At 40.8% G+C, this 15,502-nt stretch overlaps 1 protein-coding gene across 1 annotated transcript in view; it reads left to right on the top strand.

Moving 5' to 3' along the window:
- LOC138584418 (mannosyl-oligosaccharide 1,2-alpha-mannosidase IA) overlaps window positions 1-15,502 on the top strand; it is a 228,521-nt gene that overhangs the window by 142,415 nt on the left and 70,604 nt on the right. Inside the window, exon 4 of the mRNA XM_069656649.1 lies at window positions 6,956-7,036. Coding sequence (XP_069512750.1) covers window positions 6,956-7,036 — 81 coding nt within the window. The remainder of the gene's footprint in view (window positions 1-6,955; window positions 7,037-15,502) is intronic.

Raw genomic sequence — 15,502 nt, 5'->3', positions numbered from 1 at the left:
ACTGTGTCACATTTAATTAATTATTCACCAGGCTGTTAATTTGTAATTCACTGAATTTAGTGGAGATGTTTATGATATGTTTTTATTTTAATTACCATGTTTAAAAAGATAAGAGTTATCAAAAAAATACTCGATGAGATTCAAACCATTCGCTGATAGTTTACCTTAATGCCTCTGTGCTTGGACCGTTTAACCAGAGTTTATTGGTCAGATGGGAATAGGTACTGAAGCATCAACCCCCAGCTTGAAGAAATGCATCATGGGAAGGAGTGGACCAGTCACGTACAATCAAAAAAAAAAAGGAATTGATGTACCAAGACTTGTAACCATTCCCGTCTAATGTCTGTCATTTAATAACCCAGAATCCATCACTCTACATTTCAAATCACCGGCTTTAGAAAAACAGACACGACTCCCTGATGTTTGATAGTTGCTCAGAAATTAAAAGCACATTCTCAGTTGATCTCTTTTTGATTTGTTTAATTATTTCTGTTGTGAGTCTTTAGGGTTCAAAGAACAACACTGAAAAGGGAACATTAGTCTCTTGGAAAATGTAAAATTGTCTCTAATGACAGAATGATCCATTTATTCAATGTATTAGTGACTGTTTCTACTATTTTAATTCTTACATGCCGTGCCGATAGATTCTAGCCAATTCACAGCCCTGATAGATATGAGTGAGTATGATTCAATCATCCATTATTAAGGTGGAATGACCCATATATTCAATAAGACAGCAACGCCTAGTGGCTGTAGTGTCTATGAAGGGACTAAAACATAGGAGGAAGTGGGGAGGTGAAGTATAAAAAGAAAGAAAAATCCATTTCAGAGGTAGTTGGGATGGGCAGATGGGTCAAACAAACAGACTTTCACACAGGAGATATGGTGCCCCATGTGAGTCCAAAAGTCAAAGTAGAGTTATTCAAACTGATTTAAGTCATGTCACATACTGAAATTGATTTCACATCAATCTTTTATAAACCCTTGAAGTGTATTTTAACTAAAATAACAGTATTTTATATAAAACCCAACCAACTACTTTTGGTAACTGCGTCCGTTAACCAGAAGTGAGTTTTTGTTGCGATAACAACAAATGCCGGGCATTCTTCAACTCACCGTTGCGGAGGTGCTGATAACAAAGATGATAATTCACCTTCTGGATTTCTGTTAGGTGCAGTCAAAATATTCACCATCTGAGTTATTAATGGTAATAATAACAACTGATAATTGGCATTATAACAGCTGAAGGAGGCGATTACATTAACCTCCATTAACAACAGTTGTACAACAGTTTTAAAACTATAGAATGTGTCACTGTCTAAGTAAACTCTGATAAAATGATTTAATAAAATAAAAATGTTATTACTCACTTTTTACTGATGTCACCAACTCATTATTGAGCTGTCGACTCAACTATTTGTGATGTCCTCTCTTTTATTTAATTGGCATTAGCTTCAGAGCCCCCTTTCCATCTGAGAGGGCTGTTTATGCTCCAGAGGTTAGCGGTCATTACCGCTAATGCTGGAGGCAGCTCCCACAGCTTGGATGGTTGTCAAGACCATAATAATACTGTATAATAAAAAAAAAAAACAGGAAAAAGCATCCCCAGCTTTCTGTCCTGATAGTAGCTGGGTGAAGAGCAGCCTTGGAAAACTCAGCAGCTTTGAGAGCCCAGCTTGCTCGACTGGCAGAGATTAGAGTAGCTGGATCTAATTGGTCCCTTTCATGATTTCTCCATGTTAATTAACAATGTTAAGTTAAATCACATCCAGTAAGTGTGAATCACCAGTTCTGGTAGCAGAGGCAGTCATCTGCTTAATTTTTATCCTTGGCTCATCTGGTCTTTTTCTCTTTCACATCAGTCTAATTTGGCTTTGCAAAGTGGGAGTCAGTCAAACCTGGACGGTGGCGATGCCTCGAGTCATCCGCCCGATGACAATGATGCCTCTTTATTAGCAGTAAATCATTACATTAGCATCTGAGCCGGACACACCACTGGGCAACAGTGTAGTCAGCTCCTTGGCTCACAGCAGCACGGCCGCCATGCCAATCAGGCTCATGTCCCGGGAAAATCTGGGCCGAGTCCGATGGCAGTCCCTGCCATGGCTGTTGTTGAGCACTCAACAGAGGAAGCAGCATCAAACACTGTCAGCAACATTGCTCAGTGCTGCTGAAGCAGAACACCTACAAGGTACGACAGCAATGTGCCCAATGACTCATTACGCTCATTAATTAATTTTTCTTTCATCAGCGGCTCCTCCTGCGCAACAATTATGTTATGTAGAACAATTAAAATGCTAATTTTCCTCCCAGTATCATGCTTACTTTAAATACATTTTTAAAAGCAGGATCAATTTCGCCGAGTGGTTTGAGACTCTTGACGTTAAAATGATCTACTTACATTTCTGGAATTGATATCACAGCCGCTGTCGGGTTCATTTGGGCCAGACTAAGAAAAAGATTTTTCACGTTTGCATTTTAGTTCTGGTTTGTTTTGGACTTTTTACAACTGGAACAAAAGAAGTAAACACCCCCTCAACAACACAGATCGTGGTAAATCAAATGCTGGAGAACAATAGCTGCACTTTAATGCCTCTAAAGTGTATATTTATATCCTCCTGTGTCACTACGGCTTGGAAGCCAGTCAGATTTGTTTCTTCAATCACATCTCCAACAACCTCATTTCGTTTCCTAATCAGCTCCTCAGCCTGAACACCGTACCTGATCTCTTTGTTATGCTTGCAGGCGAGCAGTTATGCTTGATACACTGTGTTTTAACAGGAGCAGCAGCACAGTTAAATGCATACTGCAGCCGTTAGCGTCCTTGTGGGAATTGATTAGTTTCATAATGTGCTTTTCTGGGAATAGATCCCTTGTGATGGTTTATTATTTATTTGAAAATGAATCAAAACATTTCAATAAACTGTACTAAACTATGATAATACCACGGGTCACATTTAGATTAAAGGTGGAGAAATGGTCAATTTAAAGCAATGGATACGGATGGACAACTATTTATATTGAAATGCGTTTGATCTACTCGACATGGATCTGTCATTGTGAGTATCAATTTGTGCTTTCAGCTGGATAAAAATGTGTACATTAGGTAAACTAAGGAACTACATTTATCATTAAAACCAAAACCAAATAAAGCATTTTATTTGTTTCCCTTGTTCTCATAAGTTCATTAGAGTAATGGAGATAAAATGATGAATTTATCCAAATGAGTTTGTCCAAATAACAGCTGCACAGGCGTAATATAAATGGGAAACTCTTGTGTGTGTGGCTGTGGGTGTTGGCGTCGTTTTAATCGAAACCTATTTGAATGAAAACATAGCTAATTACTTTTGTTTTGGACAAACTGAAGTGTTATGGTTGAAAGAAGCTGTTCATATTTAACCAGTTCTGCAGTGAGTCAGAGTCAAATCCAATAAACTGCTCAGTTTTTTCACCTTCTGCAGTTTAAATAAATGCTAAGTTTGTATTTATTCAAAACAAAAAAAGCCTCTTGGAGGACTTTGACTTTTAATCTTCTATTTTGATATCTTGCCTGCGACGTGATGATTGAATTGATTTATGTCAGTGTGAGTTTAAGTTGAATTGTTGTGTCTGCTTTTTTGGAGCCACAGGGCTTTCTCTTTTAGATGATTTAATAGAGATGCAAATCTGAGCGTTTGCCCCGTTTAGACTAAACTCCATGTTAGTTGTTTCTGAAATAAACATCAGATTCAAATACGAAAATCAACAAAACCCCTTTTAATGGAAGCCGTGCCTGCAGGCTTGTTTTATGTCACATTTCACTTAGTTGGATCTTCAAATAGTGCATGTGCATGAGTGGAAATTTCATACATAGCCCGCTGAGGGATTTATTGAGCCTGTATTAGGGAGCAAAAGTCTTACTGGCAAAAGCTTTGTCAGCATAACTTGTCTTCCTTCACTGCATCTCCTACCTGTCCCGCTGAGTGCCACTATCACTGGTGATAAATAGGCACTCTGTCCCTAATCGCTGCCATCGTAGTGCCATTACTGAATGGGCCGCTCATTTCAGGGCTGGCACTACAGCACAGCTCGCCTCTCTGCCAGAGGAATCTGTGCTTTGTCTCAAGAAATGTCAGCAGTGTGCTGGCTGCAGGAATGAAGCCAACACCTTTGTTGTACAAGAGCCCTGCTGTCATTACAGGATTAACAGTGACAACAACAGAGGACAAAGACAATGCACGTTAAAGGAGTAGTTGGACAATTTGGGACATGTGCTTATTAGTTTAATTGTCAAGGGTTACATGAGTAGATTGATACCACTTTCATGTCTGTAAGGTAAATATGCGTATTAGCTTAGCATTAAGACTGGAAACAAGGTTGAAACAGCTAGCATGGTTCCACCCAAAGATAACAAAATCCACCTACCAGCACTTCCAAAGTTCAGTTATAATGAACACATTATGTCTCATTCAATTAAGAAAAACTGTCTGTTTTTATGCTAAGCTAGCTAAAGAGGCTAGCTAAGCTAGTGGAGACAGGCTACTGGAGTTTCCTCAAAAATTCCAACCTATTTCTTTAAATTAAACACAAAGCAGCATCTAAAATGTTTGATTCAAATCATACACATTTGATGATTACTGATGCCAAGTGTTGGTTTAAGTGAAGTATAATGAACACAAAGTAGCATTGAGCATACAAATAAGAGCAGATATATATGGAGATAAATTATGCCAGTGACTCCACTTCTCTATTCCTCAGAGTGGAGCTAATTGCCCTCTCTGGCACCCAATTACAGCTTCCTTAACATCCACACTTGAGATAGCAATTTCCTTCTCAATGGGTCTCCAAGTCAATGAATACCAGTCTGCTTCAACCTTCAGCTAGAGTAAGAGTCAATAATTATGGAGGCACACATGCGTGTTAGAGAGAAGTAGACAAAATACAGTTAGTGTTTGCAAACAGCATCTTAGCAAAATACTTCTTCTGTGAGGTTTGAGAGTTGCAGCGTGAGATTATGGATCTATGTTTGAGGTGAGGAAAGGTATTTCGTGCTCCTTTTTACCTTATGACTAAATTTTTTTAACAAATGAAAAAGTCCATCCATGGCATCCACTACTTATCCTATTCAGGGTCAGGGGGTCAGAGGGCTTTAGGCTCTGTACACCCTTATACACCCTCTGTCCTTAGACCCTCAAGACCTGTCTGGCTGTTTCTATCAAAATAAAAGTCAGGACAGTTTTCACCACCATGAACAAAAAAAAAAAAGCAGTATAAACATTTAAAAACAAGTCTGCACATTAGACAGGCCTCTTAACTGTCTGTTTTTAAATGTCCTCTTAAAACCCACCTCTTCTCCTTGGCCTTTGACACCTTGTTAGACGTTGATTGTATTTGTATTTTAGTTAGTTTTAGTTTATTTTTGTCCATTTATTTGTATTTTATACCTCGTGCGCTGTGTATTTTATGTCTTTTATTCTTCTGTACAGCACTTTGGTCCTCTGTGGTTGTTTTAAAGTGCTTCACAAATAAAGTTGGATTGGATTTAAAAGGATAAAACAATTTGGGGCCAACAAACCATTGCAGAAGAAGAGGTTGCAATGGCTCGACATGAATAGAAGAGTGTTAGACAAACCTAAAACAAACCACAATTTGAAAACTTTAAATGACATGTAATAGTAAATGGTATAGTATTAAACTAGTATAAAACTATTCAAAATGTCATATTTCAATTAACTTTACACTCTCATCTGTCCATGCAGATCTTGTGTTTTTGTCTGCTTAAATCTCCTGTGTAGCAGAAGCTGTAGTTGAGTTTCTTTATATAATGCAAAGAATACAACATAAGAAAACTGCACAGAAAGAAATGTGTGAAAAAGATGAAATGTTCAGTGATTTGTCACGTAAAGGCCTTGAGAGTGGTCTGGGGAGGTCGACATTTAGGTTTCTGTCTCGACACCCATGGTAATGGAGTGTACAGCTGTCGTCACGAGATGTGATTCAAAATGATCAGATGTCAGGTCAGATCACTTGTGACAGGATGGGCTTGTATTCAGAGGAAACAGCCATATGTTAAAAAAAAGCAGTCAGGTGTTTTTTATTGTCCAAAGCCTGGTGACACACCTCTGAGTCATCAACCAAATCACACACTTTATTTAAAGATACACGTCTGGTGCTTTGAATAGTCTTTGCCAATCAGCACCTTTTGTAGGAGGAACTAAGCTTGGAAAGCTTTTCCAGGTTTTCCAGTGGATCTGAAAATCCACTGATTGAAATGCGTCAGCTCTTTAATCAGAGCAACACCATGCAAAGGTAAGAGAGAGTTTCTCCTGCTCTCTCTCCACAGGTGTAATCAGAGGTGTTATTCATCACCTCTGCTGCTCGGAGAAATGAGCCAGAAAGATTTGCTCCTTATAGTTTCTCCTTTACATCTCAGGGCTGTTTTTTGACCTGTTTTTCTCTGTGGTCACAAACAGACTATTATTTTCTGTAAAAGAAAATTATTATTTTTTTTATAAAAGTTGATGCTAACTGCCCCAAACCACCAATAACACTTCTGTGGAGACCTAAAAGTCATGCTGAGTAAATCACTTTGTGGCAACGTAATGACCACAGCCGATGTCAGGCTGCTTGTGGTCCCTTAACTGTGTAACATTAACGGTTTCATGAATTAAATCTTTAAAACAAACATGTTTGTCACACCCACATTTTGCAGAAATATCACAAATTATAGTGTTTATGTGACATACAGCGTGTAAGCTGTTTTATGCCTAAAGGGTCTTAAAAGGCAGTTTGTCTACCAGCTATTAAACACATTTACACCAAAAGAGCCCACAGCCTCAGTAATAACAAGTGTTTACGATGACTTCAGTGTATTAAATTTTCCATAAACACCCGTGCTCTGCTTTACCGCTGACTGAGACCTTGGCTGAATATGACATTTGATGATTTGATCTCTCTCTCTCTCTTGGCTTAACAGAACGGGGAGGCTTCGCTCTTTGAGGTGAACATCCGTTACGTCGGCGGCTTGCTGTCGGCGTACTACCTGACAGGAGAGGAGGTAAGATTAATAGATGTCTGTTATCCTTCTGCTCTACTGAGATCTGCTGCTTCCTTTATCCCCGACCAGCCCTGCAGTTTGAATGATGAGCAGGCTGCCTCTGAGAGTGGCTGCGTGTGTGTGTGTGTGTGTGTGTGTGTGTGTGTGTGTGTGTGTGTGTGTGTGGTTTTGTGCCACCAGAGGTCCCATTTCACGTCGCAGGTTTTCCAACAGAAACAGTACAGCTTTTAACACGAGCTTACTTTCACAGGGAATAACTTTAGTCTTTTTTTTTAAAGAATCATATTACAGAAGTTTTTTTCTTGTTCACTCAAGTTAACAGTAAACTAGATTCTGTGGTGAGACCCAAACAATTGTTGAGTGTGTAAGTCTGAAAGACCTCAGATAAGTCTGTTTCTTTCATCTGAATTGTTCCAATGTTGCATTTTGCCTCGTGTTTGGTTTGTGTTCACACGGCAGCTTTTACCAGCTGACCCAAAGTTTTGATACGTAAGGAAACTGCTCTCTGATTGGTCAGAATTTTCCACATGGGAAAACTCCCTGAAGTAAACAAAGAGGGCGAACACTCTCTTCAATCACACTCAACACGATCAAGGACTTTTAGAGATTTTTAACTTTTATCCGACTGTTCCACAGTTCGATCCGTTCCATTCTCCTTTAGCTTCTCACTGAACAGTTTGAACACCTCCTTATTCTTTTGTGTTTCAACAAGCATTTGTGAAATTGTCTGGTCAGCCCATATTTCTATTCCCTCGTTGCTCCACCACATCTGTCCTCTGCTCATTTTACTGCCTGGCTGTGTGGCTGTCTCTGCAAGTGTCAGCACCCGTTAACAACCCAGAATGAACAGTATTTTGGTTCACTTCCTATATTTGGTTTGGATCACTTTCTCACCTAGACTGAACCAAATTCTTGACCACTTGGAAGCGAACCGAGACCCCCGTTTTCAGGCGGACCAGAGTTTGTTTGTCACACTTCAGCCTTCCACCAAGTTTCATGAAAATCTTGTTTGTAGTTGTTCACTAATCCTGCTGACAAACAGGCAAACAAACGTCACCAAAAACTAATCCTGGTGGAGACTAAATCAGTCGTACACATGGTTTAAATCTTCTCTCTTTGCATTATTGTCACAGTATTGTATTAAGGACAGAGCTCAGATCTGGATGGTCATTTGTTTTAATTTGGGAGAACAAGTGAACAAGCATTTCTTATCTCTGCTTGAAGAGTTACCACCGTCGTGTCCTTGAAGAAGCTGCCGTCTCTCCACTGAAGCCGCTCCCCGTAAAGGCCCGTGCTTACGATGGCCGGCTATCAGGTGTGAAGCTGTGAAACTTTATGAGTGAGAAGCGCGGCCTCGCCAGAAAAGAAGCACGAGCGCCCAGTCAACCTTGGCTGGATAAATAAAGGTTTAAAAATGTCCTGTGACAAGCACACGGCACAAATGGTCCAGTTCATTATCAGTGCATTGTGAAGTCACTGGAGGTCAACGTGTCACTGTAATGAGCATCTGCCTGTAGCAGCCTCCCGGAGCGAACGTTCTACACGCGCTGCACTTGTACTGTTTTTTGAACGCAGCTCCATGGAAGAGGCTAAAGTCTGTGCAGAAGCCGAGTTAATGGAGAGAGGATCCTGTGACATATGAACGCTCAAGTCGCTTTAATGGACATTGATTTGCAGGCTCGGCAAGTTGTAGGGAGAGCAGCATAAAATCGTCCACCGCTGCTGCATGAGTGAAATATGAATACATTGCCGGAGAGCGGAATATATATTTGAATCCATTATTCCACATTTGCGTGCCATTAAACGCCATGCAGAAAATGCTCTTCTATTTTATTCGCTGGTGCAAGGAAATTCCTATATGTGGCATCAATAATGACATTTTCTAATAGGACAGCGTGTGTGTGAGAGAGTGTGCAAGGAAAGAGTGTATTATCCCTGAAGTTTGCTCTTATCTCGCCGTGTCACACGAGGACATGAATGCCAACGAGTCAGAGTTAGGGGAAGCTGTAAAAAGAAAGAGACACCACGCTATAGCCAACTTTAACACCTTACACTTTTTCTTTCACTGCTTTGCTCCGGTGCTTTCACACCTCTAGTTTATGTCCTCATTCATCGGACAGTTTCAGTACCTGTCATCCTTCATCAAAATCTAGAGTCCGGCGGCAAATTATTCAGGCCTTTATGACGGCTTAGGTGTGTATTTATCTCCTCTGGTGTTGACAAAGACCTCACGCTAAACTTTGTATGTCATAAATAGTCACGAACAGGCAGAAAGAGGACGGAAAAGAGGCTTTTTGTATTATAATATTACAAGGATAGTTGTTTGGTTGCCATATTTTACTGAGCTAAAATACATAGTGGGACACAAACTCACTGTTTAACTCAATGATGAGTCTGGGAATCCCGTCGCTCACATTCTGCATCCCGTCTTGCACACATTATGAAAATAACTTTCCGTATATACAGGCTTTCTGCAGATTTGGAGATAGCTTCTTAATGGTTCAAAGCATTGTCTGCAAATGCATGCAAATTTACAAAAAGCATCTCCAAACCTCCAAGCTTTATTTTTTTAACTGAATCAAACCCGATCCAGCACACTCAATCTTCCTCTTCTTCCTCTCCCCACGTTGAAGACAGTATTGTCTGTCTGACTGCAGTCTTTTTTCCGCACATTATTTTCTTTGTTTTGGACTTTGTTACATTTTACAGTACACAATCTCATGAGATGGAGCGCACCACCTTGGTTTCCTGACGGATGTATCAATACCCTTTACCCTGGCACTGTTATCCATCACATGGCTCAGCCATGCACTTCCTCTGAAGGGTCCCTGAGAGCGAGATTTATAACCCCCGGATCCCCCTCCCCCTCCATTCTCCCATTAGGGTCTTTTCCTGTGAGTCTGCTGTTCCATCCCAATGATGGAACCGACAGATTGAAGGTCTGTTGCTGCTGCACCTTCTTAAATCACCGAGATTCAGTTTGGGAGACTATTACGGTATTGTAGATCCAGTTTGACCAGAGGACACTGGGCAGCTGGTGCTGCTGTAAATGATTGCCGGGGAGCGGGCGATGATTATGGCTCCTTGCGGGATGCAGTTTGCTCGTGAAGTGCTTGGAGCAGAACAGGACCACCTGACCATTAATAACCTCCTGTTGTTCTTACCGTGTGTGTGTGTGTGTGTGTGTGTGTGTGTGTGTGTGTGTTTACTGTTTTTATGTGTTTTCTTGAAGCCCCAGAAGCATCATGGTTAGTCTTTATGGAAGCAGTCCCCAGGTTAAACGTCTTGTTCAAACGGCTCTGGCTGCTGTTGCCCTTGCTCCTTTCGCCGCTCTTTCATCATCCTCCGTCACACACTCTTGGCCGGGCCAAATGGCCTCCACACAAGTGGCAATTACAGCACTGCAGGTGTTAGATGTGCGTCTTTGATGAGCCTACTTGTGTGGCCATTTGTCCACACCCCAGGGTGGCCTCAACCATGTCCCTGTTGATTTTTCTTAATTGTTAAATTGTTCTATAGGCTACAAGCTAGCTATGTTTTGCTAACTGGTATTATAAGTGTTGTATGAACCTCTGTCACTGTCTGAAAGCAATATTTTGTCATATCCGTGTCAAAGCAAACATAGACGAACATCTTTTATCTTCTTCCTAAATATAAAAATATCTCTAAGAAGTCTTTATGAAGGCTGTGCGGTGTCCGAATCTGTTGCTAAACGTTGCGTTTGGGCTAAGTGTTCAGTATTCTATCCTTCTTCTTTCCCTCTCGTGGACTATGTATATGTTAACTACATTTATCACTCCGTACTTCCTGTTTGAGGCTTTCTGTTTTTTGTTCACTGGTAAAACTTTGTCCCTCACATGAAATAGAAACAATATAATTATTTAACAGTTACTCTGGACTACATTTAACCCAATCTACTTTCGTATTCCTGTACTAAATGTATTTACTTCAATAGCTTCCAAGCTAACCACTTGCCAGTTAGCCAGCTGGGAACAGGCTAGCAACATAGCTCTATGATGCTAGCGGACAGTTAGCATGCTCTTTAGCTTGTTGTTCCCACTCTTTATTTTAAATGTGACATATTTTAGCTATACAATCCATTTTCTATTATTCTAATGTGTTTTTAAAATGGTCTACATATTTTAATTTAATTATTTTTTGGAGCCTCTCCTTCCTCCAGAAATGAGCAAGCCGTTTTGCCATTCAAAGGTCAGACCTTACAACTTGCCTACAAGTTAGTGCGAGAAAGCAGCCTGAGGTGAATGACGATTGGTTGATTTCAGCAAAAGCAAGCTTCTACATAGAAACCTGCAGCTGTTCTCAACGGCCCATTTCAGAGGTGACCTTTTTAAAAATGTAACTCTGGAAAAGCACAGAATTATGCTGCTTTCACTTTTTCACTGTGAACAATAAACACGTAAAATGTGAACCCATGAAAATATGAGAATATCCATTTAAAAGATACGGTCCCTTTAAAGACATATTTGTACTATCAAATACTGTCTGTTTTTTAATCAGTTTATTCTCCTTCAGAGGAGGTTAAAATAATCGAACTGAACAATAACGGCACAAATTTGTTTGTCAAAGTTCACCAAAGGCACAGAAGTGCGCCCCGCCGCCACATTTGTTTCCCGATACAGTTTTCACAGTTCACAGTTGCTGCCAGTAGAAGCTCTGCTGTGTTGAAGCACGCTGGAGTGTGTTAGCTTAGTGCGGGGTAAGATCTTCAAATTGCTTATTTTTTCTCATCAGTATTTTAATAATTTCTAATACTTGTTGATAAAAATATACAACAAAAACAAGAAGCAAATCCTCGCATTAGCTCGAGCCAGTGAGTGTTTATACTTCATAAATGACTTTAATTGATTTATGGATTCACAGAAGAGTTGTCAGATAATTATGTTGTTTTTTTAACTATAAAACAAATGAACAAATAAAACAGATATTTCATAATCCAAAGCTTCTGTGTTTATGTCAAAGGATCATCTCTTGACTCAGTCTGTGTGCAGTTGTTGTCTTCGTCTCGAAACATACAGTACATGTGCATTAGCATGCAAGCCTTCTCAGGTCCCTGTGCACATATGTGCTCCCCTCTTCACCTCTATATAAGAAAATATGTGTTTGGATGTCACCTCGACCTCAATATCTCCTCCGCATGCCTACGTGCGGTCCTCTGTGTGCGTGGGGTGTGTTTCATTCGTCCGTGTCCGTTTATATGCATGTAAATATGTGTGCTGGTGAGACCTTGTTGTCTCCTCCTCTTCCCCCTTGCAGGAACAGAGAAGCGCGAAAGAGAAACAGGGAAAGAGGGGGGGAGAGAGGGAATGAATTCAATCAGCCTTGTGTGAAAATTGCCTGTAGGCTGAGCTGAAGCAGCAGGGAGAGAGGGAGGCAGCTGCCGGCGGAGGAGAAGAGAGACGTGTGTTCATATGCTCATCAGCAAGAGGAAAGACGAGATGAAGAGAGAGGGGGGGAGAGAGAGAGAGAGAGGAGGGATCGGGGAGGTGAGAAAGAGAGAAGATGTGTGTTCATATGCTGATCAGAAAATGTGAGAGTGCGTGAGAAGGTGATACAGACAGAGAGGCTGCAGGAGGAGAGGGGAGGTTCCCCTCCCCTCTCCTCCTGCAGCCTCTCTGTCTGTATCACCTTCTCACGCAGAGAGAGAATAAAGGAACATATAATAAGTACTATACATATATGTTTGTTGTGTCTAACGTTATTCTCCATTAGATCTCCATTTTTTTTCAACTGTAAAAAAGTGTGAAAGTAAAACAACCTCTATTTTCACACACTTACTTTCTCATTGATACTTTAAAAACACGCCCAAATTTTATAGGTTAACTGAGGCCATGTCTACAAGTGCACGGGGATTTTTTAAGACGTAGCTTTTTCTCTCTGTTTTGGCCTTTCGCCCACACAAACGCCGTTTTAGGTCACTGAAAAGGGATCTTTTGTAAACCTCTGGCCAGGGTGAAGACTTTTAGAAACTCAGTTTCCACGGAGACGTGTAGACGGGGTAAACTGTTTTTGGCTTGTGACGTCAGGCTGTGCGCCGTTATCTCCTTTGTGGGGCCACAGTGATGCTTCTAACCTTGCTAACAGGACTTTTTACATGTTTAAATGTATGTGTAAACATGTAAAAAGTCCGGCAATAGATTTTTTCACTTTTGATTGGCTGTGATTTTCTTTTTCTTCTTTGCATGGCCGGGTTATATCGCCGCCTGTTGGTGTGGCATTCTCATGACAGCGTTTCTGTTGTGTTTTTGCGTTTTCTTTTGGACAGATATTTTGGAAGCGAAGGAGAGAAAAATACATGTGTACGTGTAGCCTAATCGTTTCTGCCGGCTGCCCTTAACAGCTCGTCTTCATAGTTCAGAGGACTTCAGAGTCCTCTTGGTTGCAGCAGAAATCTTGTCGCCAGTTGGGACTGTACGCGTATGACGTAGCTGTAAAGATATCACTCAGCCTGAAGACTTTAAGGTTGGATTTGAAGTTTCACGATTGAATCATGTTACACAATTTGGCTTGTGAACCATGGTGACAGTTAATGTCATAATCTGTCAGATTATATCTCTTCAGTTTTTATCTGCTGTTGGGGTGTGCTGGTGAATTTAAGGAAGTGCTGTCACAGTGATGAGATGTTTGGATGGATTATCTAGTGGTATGCTTTGTAACTGTATTTTGGCTATGGGACTGCACATTTACATGCTGGTCAGCCTGCACAAGCTGCACAACCTCCCTGAAGCTTTCTGCTCTTCGTCCTGACAGAAACTACTTTGTGTCAAATACTCCAGTTTTCTGCTGATCTTTGCTGTCATCTACCAGCATGAGGCACGGCAGTGAGATTCTTTAGCCAACAACTCTGATAATATGGGGCAGCTTTGGCTCAGCAGGTAGAGCGAGCTATCTAATAGCAGTATAAATGTTTTGATCTCCGAAATCCTCTTATCCACATGTCAAAGTGTCCTTGAGCGCTATCCTTATGCTAGTGAGGCCTGTGCGTTGCATCGAGATCGCTGGCATTGCCGTGTGGATGGTTGAATGAGCAGCAAAAACTTTGGAAAGTTTGGAAGAACAAAAACAGTCCATTAAATAAGAGTGGAAGGACTTTGATTTAAAGCAAACATTGTCAAAAGAGGATGATTGGTCCCCTTAAGGTGGCACAGTTCCCAGGTACTGAGTGCTGGTTGTTTTGCCACGCAGTGACGATCCATCAGCCAGGTGCAGGTCTGAATGTTTTCCCTACTGCAGCTCTCCTGATAGTTTACAGCTTCAGGATCATGCAGCAAGTGATGATTGACGGCTGTCAGCCCAAGTGGAACACTTAAAGAGGCCTGAGACCAACTCAAACCCACGAGGGATACAGAATAATGCACATAGTAAGTAGTGGTAGGTTTAATTTGATTTTTCCGATTCAAATCGATTCTCATTTCAATGACCCAAGATCGATTAATAAATCCTGAGATCGATCTTTAAAAATATGTGTAAAAACGTGTCTGATCACTCACGTTTCTGAGTGCCCCCTGAACGCAGCACGACAAAACACAGCAGTGAGGGAGACATGCCTGGACTTGTTTACTGCACCTACAACGGAGACATCAGTGATCGCAGACGGACTCTTTTTATCGCATGTGCGTCCACAAATATGTAAGTTAGTTTTGCACTGATGTTTATGTTGCTCTCTGTTAGTGTCGGCTTTGGCCGCGAGTGTATTTTCAGCATGTTGTTATACAGTATGCCTTTCCCCAAAACTCTTAGTCTCGTGTGGTTTTGTTCTTCACGCTGTGAGATCTCGTGGCCAAATCTCGCGCAGGTTGAACCCCAGTTTGTTTAATCAAAACCATGAGCCAGATGTTCAGACTGAAAATCTAAACTGGACAAAAAGTCTAATTCATAAAATTGTAAATATTGTGTTGACTGCTGTGTGTTTGTCATGTTAAATTAAAAGTACATAATGTTACCTCTTTCTCGGGACCTTGTGAATCAGAATCAAATCAAACTGAGAAATCCTTATTGCTACCCAGCCCTAGTAGTAAGAGAGCGTTGCTGCGGTATTAAGGATGATAGTGGTAAAGAACACTAATGTGGGAGCTTGGCAAGGCAGCTTTAAACACAGAGACAATTTATAAGGGCTGTACATAGGCAAAGAAATGGCAAAGTAAAGCCTTGGACATGTTCAATCAATGGGCAATAAAAACAGGATAAAAAAGGGGAGGAGAAACTGAGTGTTAAAAAGAGGTAAAAAGAAATTGAATAGGGGAAAAAAGTCACAGTGCAGGAATAAGTAATGTGTTCTCTAACAAAGGAAATAAAAGTGTTGTATAAACAAACAATTAAAGGTGCAAAAGGACTACAAGCTATATTTAAGCAAGCAACTACAAGCGAATTTAATTTGAACTGGAGGAAAATAACCAATGAACCTAACAAGCATGTCTTTGGACTGTGCACGTTCTCCCTGTGCATGCC

Source organism: Semicossyphus pulcher, unplaced genomic scaffold (assembly GCF_022749685.1).
Source record: "Semicossyphus pulcher isolate SPU_LCO1_2020_fin unplaced genomic scaffold, fSemPul1.0.p SCAF_9, whole genome shotgun sequence".
Taxonomy (NCBI): domain Eukaryota; kingdom Metazoa; phylum Chordata; class Actinopteri; order Labriformes; family Labridae; genus Semicossyphus; species Semicossyphus pulcher.
The sequence above is the reverse complement of the archived record's forward strand: the minus strand, read 5'-3'. Positions and strand labels throughout refer to the sequence as shown.